Raw genomic sequence first — 15,381 nt, forward strand, 5'->3', positions numbered from 1 at the left:
CTGAGAATTTACAGAATGAAAATTCGAATGAGTAATACGGAGAAGGTAAGTAAGCAAAGCGGAATAATTGTAAAAAATACATATGCCTACGAAGAAAGAAACTCAATGTGTTTAAGAATTGTGCCATTATAAAGGCAGCCCGCAACGAAACAAAAATTTCGTGAGCGAAATTCCAAATCTTACCGCACGATCGTTCTACAAAACTATTTACTCAAAAGGCACATTTGGGCTGCTGAACGTGTTTTATCGTTTGAAATGTACATATCGATGGTGTTGTGGATAAAAGGCCAAACTGTTTTTTTTTTCCAAAGGGCAAATCTGTTCTCGGTCATTTTGAGTAAATACGAAAGGGCCAATCTGCATTTTTTTACATGAAAGTATAATCCAAAACGGCGAAACTGAACTATTTTTTTACTTTTTTTTTACATTACAGACCACTACAAATTTATCTTTGATGGCCAGTAATTTAAAAAAAATTGCAAATGTACCAAAATGATCTCAGAAAACCCAGACCTACGAGTAAACAAAATAATACGAGGGTGGATTAAAAAGTATCGCCAACAGTGCTCTGGAGGAGAGCCTATATGGAGGTACGAGTATTTTGAACCAAATGAGCGCTCATTTTATAGCTTGAAGTTTTAGGAAGACGGTGGTGTGTTCAGTTTTTAGATACCTACAACTCGAAAAAATGTTGATCGTATTTGAAATTTTTGAGAAAAGTTATTCGGTTGATGGGGCTGGAGTATCGTACATTGCGGTCTAGTAGCAAGTCTAATATCTATATCAAGCAGTGTGTGCAATCATTTGATAGTCCAAAGCCTCAGGAACACGGCGGTGTATTCAGTTTTTTTTGTTTGACTTGTACAAATATTCTTGAATGAATTCAACGAGATCATGGTATAGCTAAGTGATGTTAATTTTCACTAAAAAAAAAACGCCCAAGTCACTTTGGACATGTTCAACATTGTTACAGCATGTTGTACAGAAAAACTAAATACATCACCATGTTCCTGTAACTTCAGACTACAAAATTACTGCTCATGCAGCTTGCTATAAGAATTAGTCTCGCCGGTAGAGCGCAAAGTGTACCTACTTGTGTATCCTGCATGACCTGAAATTTTTTCCTCGGCCCATTCGAAGGCCTCCAAAATTTTTTCTATAACTCATATCGTGTACCTGAGACTTCAGGCTACAAAATCACAACTTCTTTCTCAATAGAAATGAAATGAGGAAGGATCGAGATGACGGATTTGCTAAACTATTTGAACCTGAACCAAAGACCAAAAATTCAGGTAATTTGAGTACGCTGTATAAGTATTTGGCATTATTTGGACACATTTGAGTAATTCTGTTGGTTTTTCTAGAAATTAAAATATCAAAAGAGCCTCAGGAAACGAATTTTATCCGTCAAAAAAAAGAGTTCATTCTGAAGATGATTAAAAAAGATACCAAAGCTCGAACCTTCACTGATGACTGATAACAAATCGATTTCACCCCTACATACAATATTAGACTATATGAGCTTTCATTTCGCGGCCGAATATTTCCCATTTGCTAAGCATTTGCCATTTATCAACAACAAAACATCTATTATTTTTTGCCAAATTTATCAGATTGGCCCTTTTTTTCATGTTGAACCTGTAGGTTGAACAAATACAAAAGGGCCAATCTGTCCACTCTCGAACTATTTCATCATTATAAATTTCTCAAGCTAGAAAAAATATTATCAGTGGATAATAATGGAAAGCGAATGAGTTGCCTTCATCAAAAAAATTGATACATCGGCCAAACTACTCCTTAGTACGATGATATGACACTTTCGAGTTTAGAATGCAAGTTGGAAACTCAGTTTGGCCTTTTATCCACAACACCATCGATATATTCTATATTATACATAGGTAGGTTTCTACCGCTGTAAGCATAACTTCTTCATCAACGATCAGCAAATGTAATATAATAATTGTGGACATTTACAATGCACGTTCCACAGCATAATTTGAAAAATAGCGATATCTACAAAAATTTTCTATTATTTTGAAGTTTTTACAAAAATAAAATAATTGAATCGAATTAAAGAAGACAGAAACACTTTTAAAACACACGAACCACGCTGATAGTTTGTTTTTTGAGATGTATAAACATCAGTTATTGTGAATGGGCAATTATAATGTCTATACACGTTTACAGGAAACCTCGTTTGGAACAAAATTGGATTTCTTCTGATAGATATGATATTCCAATAGGGGGAGTTATTCATCGTGAAAATTGAAACTTCACTGCATTAATTTTTCAAATAGTTTGAACTTCAACTGCAGCGGAAAAATCACGTTTAAAAAATGTCAACAACGTTGAAAAAAAGAGAAAAAAACGAAAACGCTTTCTTAATAATCTACCACTGATGGAATTTAAATCCTCAACTTGTCAATCAAGAACTGAAAGCTGAGTCGTATACCCTGTATAAGAGGTAAATCCGATCAGGGACATCGGATATGTTCCCACGGGATGAAAAATACTGCATTCGGAAAGCTTCATTGCGTAAGTCTTAAGTCACATACCTACCCTCTTTACAATGTGTCGTCGAAGCAATTCCTATGGCTGATCACGTGTCGCATACTTCGTGTGCAGAAAATGACAAATTTAAAACTTCTACATCTCTACTATTTTTCCCAGCAGTACTGCGTTTTTTCTCGCTACCTACATAAACATACACGAGCAAACTCACAAAGACAGTTCACCCAAACAAAAAGTCAAAGTTTTATAAGCTCAAAACTCGTATTTTTCTTCTTTTTTTTTACTTTGAATAACATACGCATGTTATCGTGATTTTTTCACACAAATAAAACAAAAACTTTGTTAGCAACATAAAGACTTATATGTACATCGCACTTCTTTTTAAATTCACAACCTTGCTTTATCCTTCAAGATGCATTATAATGCACTGAATACTACAATATTTGTCATATGCTGATGTCTAAGCGATGCTAAAAGCTTCATTGTAAATCTTGATAAATAAGTGAATAACTTGACGTGCCTAAGTAATTTAAAACAATTAAAAAATACGCCAAAAAAAACTTGTAAGTGTGTTATTATTGTAGTTTATTTTCAGCCCAAAGTTTCTTGTACAAAAATTAAAATTCCGTTCTCAAAAAGGATACCGCAACATATGTAGTTAAATAAGTAGCGTGTGGTGATCCTAAAAAAAAAAAAAAAAAAAAAACACACATACTTAGGTAACTTAATTGTATTTTTAAAAACATCCAAACATCCTCATAGCCAAAAAAATGATTCTGAACTTCTCAGTGTTTTTTTGCTTTTGCTTCAACTTTTTTTAACCGAATTTTTCCAACCAACGATTAGTTTTTTTTTAAATTGTTTTTTGATGAGCGAATTGATCACAAAAAAACGTACAAGTATACTTATATCGGAGTAACTGCCTCGCTGCCCACTAATGTGATAAGTGCCCAATTACTAAAAAATACGGAATGAATTATTCTACCAATGAACACGAATCAAATAAATTAATTCCCTGTGTTTATTCCAATTACGTAGATACGAACTACTGTAAATTTTTAAAAATTTGTCGGAGACGCAATCAACTTTAATTTATTTTATCTCCACATAGGTACTTTTCTCTAGAAGTAAATTCATTTAGCGTCGTTTTCAAAAACAATTATTACAATTCGAGAGCAATATTTCCCTGAATAAAATTCCCACTCACTTTCGAATGCTGTTTGCATAATAATTCAGTGACTGATTTAATTTCAGCGATAAAGATAATGGAGAAATCTTGTATTCAGTTCTTAATGATTTCTCTTTTCACTCTTCTTATATATTTCTCAATCTTATCGTCAAGTAATCTTTTTAACCCTTAATGACATTATAACTTACCAACACTTACCTATCCTATTTATTCAGTAACCATCATTTTCTTAAACAGTTTCCACTTTCCAGTATGCTGGAAACGGTTATAACCGTTTCAACTTTCACTTCGAAGACCGACCCTAGTTTCGGACACCACTTTGCTTTCAATTTTCCTTTTGTTTTTGTTTTGACCAGGTAGGCACCAGAAATTTCATCGAAACTTGTAGAAAAGCCTTTGGTTTTTACACGTAGCCTACATACGTTGAAAATTATTCCAAAATACCCCTCTACCTTAAAAAAAATTTTACCGTTTGGTTACCCATAAAATATGATATTCATTTTACGCATTAAAATGTATAAGGTTTTGTTAGAACTGTAACTCACGATTCACTTGTTATGGCTCATATGTTTTCCTTACAAGGATAGAAAAAGAGAACATAACAAAAAATTATTGCTATTATCATAACAAAAGATACTAGAAGACTGGAAACAGTTTAATTTATTTCAAAACGAACGGCATGGCCTTAAAAGTAATATCATGTTAAAGCTTACTCGTTATATGTATTTTTTAGGGGTAGAAAAAGCTTCGTAGTTCACACAGAGGGTTAAGAACCTCAGAACGGAAAAACTTACTATTTTTACATTATTTATGGTAATGAATCGGATAGCTCAGCAGGGGAGAAACGATAGATGTATTGAACAAATAGGTAAGTTCTCACACATGAAAGTGAAAAGTCCAATAGCACTCAACACTCTACTAATGGTAGACTGAAGAGCAGAGAAGAAAGAAAAATGGGATTATCGTGAATAATAGTACGGTACCTAGTGTCTGTTTCTCTACTAACCATAATGAATAAAACTTCATACACTTTTCAAACATCAAGAAAGAATAAAAAAAATCAAAGAAATAAGAACATATAGGTCTAATGTTGGCCCGCCACCAGTCCCATTTTCGGAATGAGATGAGCGAAAGAAGAAGAGAAAATTCAATTATTCAGCATACCTATGATTTCGATTCAGTTATTTCAGAAAAAATTCCGGCATAGCTGGCGGAAAAAGTAAACGATGTAAGAGGTTTCATTTGGCAAAATAAAATAAGAAATCGGACGGAATCACCCCGAACGTATTTCTAAATTCAAAAAGGGAGTAATTCCAAAAGGAAGTAGAACATATTAAAAGGGGGGAACAACCCTATTTAATAATTATATATTGGCGGCTATCGTTTCACTGAAGACATGCCATGAAATATCTGTTTAAAGTCGGGTATCGCTTTGCAGATACATACGTATAACCAATCAGTCAGGGCATATATAAAGAACGCACAATATATAAAATATGAATGCAATTTTTCTCCAATCACAACTGGATAAACATTTTTTAGCTCCAAGAAGACAAGCTGAAGTCGTATTTCCGATAGCTAAAAAATAAAGAAATGAAGATCGAGAGGTGTAGGTACATAGCTGTTCTTATTTTGTGACAGTTGTGTTCACAGTTGAGAAACTATAAGTACGTACCTGAATGTATGTATTCGTTACAAAATTTTGGCTTTGACCAACTCTTGACATAAAGTTGATAGAATTTCATTTTTCAACATGATGGGAAAAAAGTTTATTTTTTCTGTTTCGATGACTAAATTAAATCATAGTAAGACAATGTTCTTCAGTTATTCTGCCACTAAAATGAACTAGTAATAGGTTTTAGGGTAGATAATCCACAAACAAGCTGCAGAAAAAATAATATTCACACCCTAATACCCAATATCAGTAAGGTTTTAGTCTACTAACAAACTAACATAAAACACGTGCAAACGACGCTGAAAATGAAAGCAGGCACGTGGCCGGTGCTTTTCATCCTATTTCGATTATACATATACACCGAAAAAAAAATGGTGTTATTTCGTTATAATCACGGGGTAATATGTCATGGAACCAATTTTAACTAATGTTAATTTTTTCATCAACTTTTGCGTTCGTACGATTCTTTATTACACAGTACGTATTATAGTACATCAAAAGCTCTCTCAGAATTTTCAAAATGAACAATACGAATTCAAATCATGTCAACTGATGGGAACTCTCACTCAATACTAATTTCTTACAACGATTTGATCTAAATTCTTCACTTAGATATACGCACTTCAATCTGGAAAACAGAAAACTGGCAATGAAAAATTTCCTTTAGCCAACGCGTACGCACTTGCGAAAAAAGGACCAGGTATACCGCAAAAGTTCTTTATATTTGCTCGTAGCTTTGTTTCTAATGCGGAACGAATTAAAACTTCGTCCGAATGACTGCCTATCTAAAGGTGTTACTCTTTAAAATATTTCATGAAGACGTTATTTTAAACGTCTAGAAAAACGTTTAGGTATTCTTTTTTTCTGCTTTCACATCGACGCTTTTTATTATAATGCAGATCAACTTCACTGTTAAAACGTTTAAAGAATTTTTCCTTTTTTTTCCCTCGTTATTTAATATTTAAGAGCAGGGTAGGGAGGAGGGAGAAATATTTTTGCTCTTTATTTTATTCCAACGATATAAAAATAATTGTGTTGAGCGGATAATGGTGTTCGAATAACTCACACTCGTCAGAAACGAAGAGATTTCTGTTTCATACATTTCTTATTAATTTTTGCACCATAGAAATGTTCTCTGCTTCAGTTATTTGATCCTTTAGGTGACGATATTATTATTAAACTTGAGGCAATCCTGCGACGTGATATTACGTATCCATTTACAAATCAATATGAGATAAAAACGAAATCGACAAGGAAACAAAAAAAAAAATGAAATGCGATACTTGAGTAGACTAACTTCTACGCAAAAAGATACGAAGGAAAACTACAATGCATTTCTAGAAATTCGATAAGTAACCAGACAACTGGTCGATAGTAAGTGGCAAAAAGCATTCAACTAGACGAAAGCGTGACCAAAGTTCTTAAACACGGAACGAATTTTGAAAAAGTGGCCCGCTGGTTCAGTTCAATGCATTTGAATTGAACATGGATCCTTCCGTTTATCCGTAGCCGGCGGAACAGGCGGCGCAGCGACGAGAATGATACGGACAGTGGGAACTGGGATGGAAGGCAGCCACAAAATGTAGCGTTTATGACAAGACTTTTTTTCTCTCTTTTATAGAGTAGGTGACCAAGGTAGGTAGGTACCGTTTATTTTGAATTCATAACGTTCTTTGAATATAAATATTATCGTGAAACGTGTAAAATATTATAACATTTCACCATTCTGGAGTGACTGTGTTGAATAGCTAGTCTGCCAGTAGCGTTTTTTCACATATCCCTAAGAAATTGCGTCCAATAATGCAAAAAATGGAATTATTTCGGAGAGGAGTTTGTAATAAGGTTATTCATTTTCAATTACTCAAACAGGTACGCTTAAATCTGCTAAATAACTACTGAAGGCTGCGTTCCTGAAACAAAAGTAGTCCTAATGAAAAATTGATGACACTAATCAGCGCTTCGATTTAAAATACGCTACAAAAGTTTAGCGCATTCAACAATCATTATACTGTATGTAATATGTAAACTCCGATAAAAAAAAAACACTCCGTAAGTGGTAACTATTGTATTCCAAAATTCAACTCGAACACAGCAGCAATTAAAGAAAATCGTTTACCTATGTATTTATCAACAGGACCATTAATAATAAATTACGAAAACTGATATGTAGAAAAATAATTCAAAATAAGTAGACGTCGCCAGTTCCATGAAAAAAAAAATCCAAATCGCAAAATTACGTAATTAAAATAGAATTGTGTACTCATAACTAGCACTTAGGTTGAAAGAAAACACATTTTGTAAAATAAAACGAAGGCAACTATATGAAACTGAAAAATGTATCTACATGCTTGGGCATCGTATTGTACGACATTTCAATTCATTTTACCATAATTTCGTTTAAAAACCAATTCAATTGAAAAAGAAAAAAAAAAGTAGAAAGACATTTTAAAATAAAATTTAGACATTTTCTTCCAAACCAACAGGTGAAAATAATCATCAAAACGCAGCTATGAAAAAATTCTGCGATATCATCTAATGAAATCTGCCTTACCTCCAGTCTTCTTGACTAATTTCACATTTTTTATCACAATATCATGACTGACTGCCTTACACATATCATAAACTGTCAATGCAGCGACACACACAGCCGTTAAAGCCTCCATTTCAACGCCAGTTTTATCACAACAACGAACCTGAGATACAATTTTCACACAATGAATACTTTCATCCAATGTCAACTCGACATTTATGAATGATAACGATACATTATGACATAAAGGAATCAATTCAGATGTTTTTTTGGCACCTATTATACCAGCTAACTTCGATATGCTTATAACATCTCCTTTTTTTAGTTGGTTTAGTTTAATTAAAACGGTAATTTCTCTACCTACATATACTTCACCATACGCGCAAGCATATCGTTCGGATGCTATTTTACCACCAACATCAACCATTGTGGCTTTACCGTCTTCGCTGACGTGAGTCAGCTTACTTTCATCAGTTCTTGAAGCACAGTAATTACGTAATCCCGATGTAATGAAATGAGGTACTGAACGAATGAGGAAGCGACTTTCTTTAGTGCTGGAGATGATCGAATTACCTGTGAAATGACAATACTTCATTAAATAAGGTTTTATTTTCAATTTCAAAACTAACTTTTCATCTCAAACCATATTTTTCCATTAGAATTAGAAAATTTTGGATCATTCTTATAATCACCTAGTTTTTGAACTCGTAGTTTTATATTTGCATTCTGTATTTTAATGTACTCATATTAATGTTTTATTTTAGAAGTTTTTCGAATCATGGTTTGCTGAATAAAGAAGCAATTTTCCGGTGAAAAATTATTCTTGCAGGTAGCAAACTTTCTTTCATTGCACATGAATCTTGATTGAAACCTTAAAACCTATTTTAGATAGTCAAAGCTTTCATAATCAGAAAAGTTGGCCTAATTTATGTACGATCATGACGGATAAACTTGACTAATCTCAGCCTTTATCGCGCGTATTTTATAACGTTTGCCGAATATATTACCTTTATCCTCCAATTAAAATCATTGGTCGGTTGTTTATCTTAGTTAAATTGTTCATACCTGTAATGAGAGCGCAAAAATTTAAACCTGCATAATACATACTTGTGAATTTTCAAGGGAATAAAAAAAATTATTGAAAAATATCTACCTGCGTGTTGTTTCTTTTTACGACGTACAGCTGCGTTTATCAGATTTAGCATATCGTCTTGACTACATCCGTTTCTTAATGCATCTCTGAAAAATAACATTTAGGCACATAAATTCTTTCATTCTTGAATGAATCGATGTAACAACTACATAATTACACATTATCGAATGCAAACCTCAGCGACACTTCAGCACTACCAAGCAAACAGACTTTCAGGCTCCCATCAGCTAGTAATCGCAGTCTATTGCAAGATCCACAAAAATTATCAGTAATGGAGGAAATGAATCCAACTTCTCCAGTAAAACCAGGAACTTTGTGCATCTACAAAAATTGAAGAAATATCGTTACGAAAAAAAATACGTACCTTTCATAAAATAAAAATTACAAGAAAGTAGGTACATTCACTTCATCAGTTCAGAATTCCCAGTTTTTACGGTCAAATGATGATTTCAAAAGTAGAAGCATTGAAGAATATACAATGTCATATTACTTTGAAAATATCAACTTTCGAAGAAAAATAATTTTTTCCCAGTTTTTACGGTCAAATGGTGATTTTAAAAGTAGAAACATTGAAGAATATACAATGTCATATTACTTTGAAAATATTAACCTTCGAAGAAAAATGATTTCAAGTGCGAAAAGCGATGGAAACCATCTGATTAACGTATCAATATAGTTCATTCGATAATATAGGTACATACAAATCACACGTCACATACTCAATAGTTCATCTGCATACATACGTAGTTACATACCTTGGACGTTTCATTAAAACCGACTTCTTGAATACTTTGAAAAGTTGGATATTTACTTCGCACTTTTGCCAGCAATTCTGAAAACGTTACTAAACGTTTGGTATTCCAGTTATTGCCTCCAAAAGGCATGAATTCGATGAAACGAACGTGAAGGTTCTTATTTTTCGTCAATTCAACAAAATCCAACACCTCATCATCGTTGAAGTCTTTCAATACAACACAATTGACCTACAAATCAGAAAATACCGATTACATACTGATGTTTCCTAAAAAGTACGTATCCGTAGACCAGAGTATTTCACTTTGACTGGATTGAATCCTAATTGAAGCGCATAATCTATTCCATCAATGACTCTTGACCACCCTTTACGTCGAGTAATCCGTTCAAATTTCTCCGAATCCAGTGTATCAAGACTAACATTTAAAGCGTTTAATCCAGCTTTTTGTAAATCAGCCAACTGCTTCGTTAATGTAAGGCCATTTGTAGTCATACCGATGATTTTCAAAGTACGGAACTGACGCAGACGATCTGGAATACACATTGAAACGAAAATTTCAGAACGACATCAATATCTAAACTTGTATTGAATGTAAAACACGCATCTAACTAAAACAAACAAAAATATAAAAATTATTCACCAACGATATGAACGAGATCTTTATGGACTGTCGGTTCTCCACCGGTGAGTCGGATTTTACTCACACCTTGACGCACAAATAATTCAACTATTTGTAACATTTCTTCGGTAGTGAGAAGGTTTTTCTTGGCTGTCAAATTAACGCCACTTTCAGGCATGCAGTACGAACCTACGCATATTTTTGTAAAATTATATTACAGAAAGACATTAAAACAACGAGCAGTAAATTAGAAAGCGGTAGCAGGACGTACAACGTAAATTACATCGTTCTGTTAATGAAATTCTCAAATATGAATGAAATCTACCGAAAGTATCCTCCAAGATTTTCTTCTGCTTCACGTCAATGACATTATGGACCTGATAACAAACATACAACAGGAACACTAGTTATTAAAGAAAATAAGAACCATGAGACTAGGCATAGCAAACTTATCAATTACACTAGTAAAATTTCTCTTGCTGACGAGAGACGAATAAAATTTTGTTTTATTCATTACAAGTTTCGAAGGAAAATACTCAACACTTGAAGCACAACAGAATAATTCTTCAATACGGACGAATTTTGGGAAATGCAATTATGCAAATTGCAATACGACTAAAAGAACAGCTACGGCACACTTTAATAAATTACGCGTATCATATGTTACTACAATACTACTTACTACTCACAGATAAGGTTCATACAGGGTGGACAGAAATATCGGGTACCCCTAAAAAAGTTTTCTGCTAAATACTTCGGTTGGTCACAGTGAATGATAATAATGGTAGCACATGATTGGTTGTTAGACTGGAGAGATAACATTTCACCAATCATATGCATCTATTTCACGTTGCCAACCTATATTTTTAATGAAAAACTTTCTTGGGGGTACCCGATATTTCTGTCCACCCTGTACATATGCCGATTAGCTCAGCGTTGAAGTTGAAGTTTGAACCGCGAACTCGTGGCAAAATGCAAAATTTACTGAAGACACAGCGCGATCCATTCCTAAACTACTTTTTGCCGTTACGGCGTTATTAAAATTAAATTTAGCAAATTTCATGTTGAATTGAAGTCACTCACCACTTCACCAGTCAACCAGACCAGTCACCATCACCATTGGGGAACCCGATGCGCGAAAAAATGCGCGCCTGCGCGGTAGCTGCTACATGAGCGAATTGGCGCTGATTAGTGATTAGTGATTTTTAAATTTCGCGTATAGACAGTGTAGAGGAAGACGAAAATCTAGCACTTTTAGGGCTCTATATAAACCAGGTGAGCGCATCCACCATTTTGTTCCCTGAAGTGATAACGAACCAGTAATTATGCATACAATTTCTTATGTAAAAAATGCAATTTTTTAAATTGTTCGCGAGTTTGGGTGAACTGTTATGCAGTCTTAAATTAAAGACAATAAAATTCCCTATCGATTGATGTTAAATTTTGATCATTTCGCGTAAAAATAACGATTTTATGAATATTTCTATTTTACTGATTTTTGCATACTACGTACGTCATCTTTAAAGTAAAAATACTCGAAATTTTCAGTGGACACATAGGTATTTTATTACAGTAAAATGTTCGTTATTTTATCCTCTTTAAAATGAGCTATTACCGAAAGCTCTACATGCAACCGTTCAAAAGTTTTCGAAGTTGAAAGTTGCGAAAATCAGCTGCGGGCAGTAAGTATTTGACTTTGAACAAATTTTACTCAAAATTTTCAACGGACACATGGATATTTTAATACAGCAAAATGTTCGTAATTTTATCGTCTTTAAAATGAGCTTATAACGAAAGTTCTACCTCTCATCGTTCAAAAGATCTTGAAGATCAAAGTTGCGGAAAGTAAAATACTGATCAAAACTAAGTGACTGATAACAGTGATAACACAATTTGACCACGTCTTTCCGCAACTTTGAACTTCAAAAACTTTTGAACGTATGAAGGTAGAGCTTTCGGTAAACAACCATTTTAAAAAGGATACAATTACGAACATTTTGATGTATTAAAATACCTACGTGTCCACTAAAAATTTCGAGTAATATTAGTTCAAAGTTCAGTACTTACCATCCGCAGCTTGTTTTCCCAACTTTCAACTTCGAAAACTTTTGAACGGTTGCATGTAGAGCTTTCGGTAATAGCTCATTTTAAAGAGGATAAAATAACTGTTGGCGTTGGCAGTACTGGGAGTAATCTCAGCTTCGATGCGATACTTACCTGGCTGTTCTTCTTATCCGGGTGCTCTCCTGTTTACTACCTCGTTGATTTAGTTTATAGACGCGACTTCGATGATATTCTTGATTGATGATATTTTTATACTTTTATAACGAATATATTTCCGTTTATTTCTCGATGTGTTTATTATTATTCGAATATACGATTAGTCCTACATGGTAGACAGAAGCGTAGGTTTCGATTCGTTGCTTGTTTTTTAACATTTCGGTAGTGATTGTGTACTTGTGTAAACTTCATTCGGACAAGATGGAGGCTATAATAAATCCTATAGTGGATCGTATCAAAGCTGAGCTGGAAAGTTTTATGCGATCGACAATCAGTGTTCCTGTGAGCAGCTCAGTAAGTAATCAGATTTCTAATCCGATTTCGAATGCGAATCCGATTTCGTTAGTGGGCAATTTGCCAAACTACTTTTTCATGCCGCCACCACCACCACCTCCGGTGACATCTGCTGTTCCGGTGACTTCGGCAGTTCCGATATCAGTATCAATTACATCCAGCGCATCTGATATGCCGCGACTTACGGTGACAACGTTTAGTAAACCTGCTGGTCGTTATGTGACAGCTCATAAATTGGTGAATTTACATACCACTGCTGCAAATGTGGTTTCGAGTAGCACCACATCCGCATCTTTAAGGCAACCTATCATGTCAACGGGTGCCTCCGCAGTACCGATGCCACCACCGGTGGGAAATATTGGATGTGCTCCGCTAACCTTCAATTCTATGTTCCCGAATATCGATTATAAGCTGACGGAGAAAAGTAGCTACCGAAATTGGCGGCAGATGCTGTTTGACGAATTAAGAGTACGCAGACTTAATGATATTGTGGATGCTTCAGTTCCGCGACCGAATACAAGATTCGATGACTCCATTCGGAAAGCGACTACTCGTTTACTCATAGTAGGTCGCCTTGACGAACACCACCAGCGTTTAGTCGAAAACATCAGGGAACCGGCCGAAATCATAAAATGGTTGGATAATGAGAAACTGCCAATATCGGAGAACTTACGAGAAGCTCTCTTTCAGAAAATCACGAACTTACGTTTTGAACCGTTTATTGACGAGCCGTCGAAGTTTACCAGGCAATTGGAGGATTTATTCGAACGAAGTAAAGAAGCAGGCATGGTGTGGACGGACGATTTCAAAAAGAGTATGCTGTTACATAAAATAAAGAAGGCGCGCAGCGACATATCGATGTCCAACCGAACGAGTAAAACCAACTACCAGATGATCAAAAAATGGCTATGTGACGAAGAGGCGACTGAGAAGGAGCTCAAGGCAGTAACCTCAACGGCGGCTTCAACAGGGGTTCATTTTGCCTCTGCCAATTCTTCGAACTCGAATGGAAGAGGAAGAAATTTACGAAACAATCGACGTGGCGATAGACGTGAACAAAACAACGATCGACGTGGGGAGCGACGTGAACAATACGATGATCGAGATCGACGTGGCGATAGACGTGAGCAATTCGACGATCGACGTGGCGAGAGACGTGAACGTGAAGACAATCGACGTGGTTCCTATCAGCGCAATTACGACTCGAGAGATTCCTATCAGAACCGTAACTCATCCGAAGGCAACCATTATGGAAGGTGTCGAAAATGTAACATGAGAGGTCATGCGATGAAAGACTGCAAGACGAATGGGTCTTATTGCTACTGCTGCAGAAAAGTAACCGATCATATTGCGAAGAACTGCCCCGAGCGTAAATCCGATGAAAAGTCTGGTAAATCTGGGTCCGGTCAAGGGAAAGGCGATAGCGGTGGAAAATCTATGATGGTCCGAGGCGATAGAAATTTCGAATTAAATTCGAAGTATTATTATCCTGACGACTGCCTTAACTCGGCGGGTAAGTGTTTCATGACAGCAGTACTGTCAGTCAATTTTATAATCGACTCTGGGGCAAGTTATCATTTGACAAATGAGCGGCGAATTCTCTCCAAGGTAAGAAAGTTGAGTAAACCAGCGGTAATAGATTGCGCTAAGAAAGGACAGGAGTCTGTTCTGAGTATAGAGGAGTTAGGTGAGTTTCATACTTACACTGTTTTAGGTAAGCCAATTACTTTTACAAATGTCTTATATTCTTCAGAAGTTTCTGAAAATCTGCTGAGTTTACGGCAGCTGGTACAACAAGGTGCGACATTTGATGGAAGTTCGCTATATTTTTATATCAGAGATGGAAATTCTGGTGACATAATTATTAGAGCTCAGTTTCAATCTCCGTTCTGGGTCAGTGATCTGCATGTTCGTAATCCAAATGAAGTGGCTATGTTAGCTAATGCTGATGGAGGAGGTCCAAGTCCAACGCTTCCGACGATTCGTGAAAACTTGGGTCTTCTATGGCATACGAGATTGGCGCACGCTTCGCTAGGTTATCTTGAACTATATAAATCGAAGATGGCGATTTTGAAAAATGTAACTTTTGGTAAGGATATTATGGATTGTCAACCTTGTGCGTTAGCTAAGGTTCACAGGAACCCTTCGAAGAAGAAACGTCAGCGGAGTAAGATAGCTTTACAACGAGTTCATTCTGACGTGATGGGCCCTATAACACCTCTATCATTCCCAGGTAAACGTAGGTATGTGATAACATTTATAGATGATTTCTCGAGGTTCGCAGTGGTATTTGTGATGTGTTATAAAAGTGATGCAGCTGACTGCTTTAGAAAGTACTTAGATGAGATGCGTAGAATGTTGGGAAAAGATGTTAAG

The 15,381-nt window shown here is 35.4% G+C and overlaps 1 protein-coding gene across 7 annotated transcripts; it reads right to left on the reverse strand.

The window, feature by feature from the left end:
• Window positions 1-7,425: 7,425 nt before the first annotated feature.
• Mocs1 (Molybdenum cofactor synthesis 1) lies at window positions 7,426-11,647 on the reverse strand. Of its 7 annotated transcripts, XM_065344482.1 has the most exons (9): window positions 10,892-11,106; window positions 10,703-10,808; window positions 10,453-10,620; window positions 10,116-10,342; window positions 9,814-10,041; window positions 9,234-9,379; window positions 9,059-9,144; window positions 8,913-8,970; window positions 8,339-8,478 (listed from the first exon to the last, which is right to left on the reverse strand). In XM_065344482.1, the coding sequence occupies exons 1-8, from the start codon at window positions 10,943-10,945 to the stop codon at window positions 8,915-8,917; spliced, it is 1,071 nt and encodes a 356-aa protein (XP_065200554.1). In that variant the 5' UTR covers window positions 10,946-11,106; the 3' UTR covers window positions 8,339-8,478; window positions 8,913-8,914. The 7 variants fall into 7 exon arrangements, with proteins under 7 accessions (XP_065200552.1, XP_065200550.1, XP_065200553.1 ...); XM_065344480.1 differs by lacking the exons at window positions 8,913-8,970; window positions 10,892-11,106 and adding an exon at window positions 11,515-11,647 and having other exon boundaries at window positions 7,426-8,478; XM_065344478.1 differs by lacking the exons at window positions 8,913-8,970; window positions 10,892-11,106 and adding an exon at window positions 11,121-11,497 and having other exon boundaries at window positions 7,426-8,478.
• Between the last annotated feature and the right edge of the window lie 3,734 nt (window positions 11,648-15,381).

The sequence above is a fragment of the Planococcus citri genome, chromosome 1 (genome assembly GCF_950023065.1).
Source record: "Planococcus citri chromosome 1, ihPlaCitr1.1, whole genome shotgun sequence".
Lineage (NCBI taxonomy): Eukaryota > Metazoa > Arthropoda > Insecta > Hemiptera > Pseudococcidae > Planococcus > Planococcus citri.

Bases quoted from the DNA above. Each gene is read 5' to 3' on its own strand.
- Mocs1 (XM_065344476.1), bottom strand. From the start codon at position 10,945: ATGAATAAAACAAAATTTTATTCGTCTCTCGTCAGCAAGAGAAATTTT. The intron at 10,809-10,891 runs GTAATTGATAAG...GTTTGTTATCAG, and splicing joins GCAAGAGAAATTTTACTAGT to GTCCATAATGTCATTGACGT. The intron at 10,621-10,702 runs GTACGTCCTGCT...AAATATGCGTAG, and splicing joins AGAACGATGTAATTTACGTT to GTTCGTACTGCATGCCTGAA.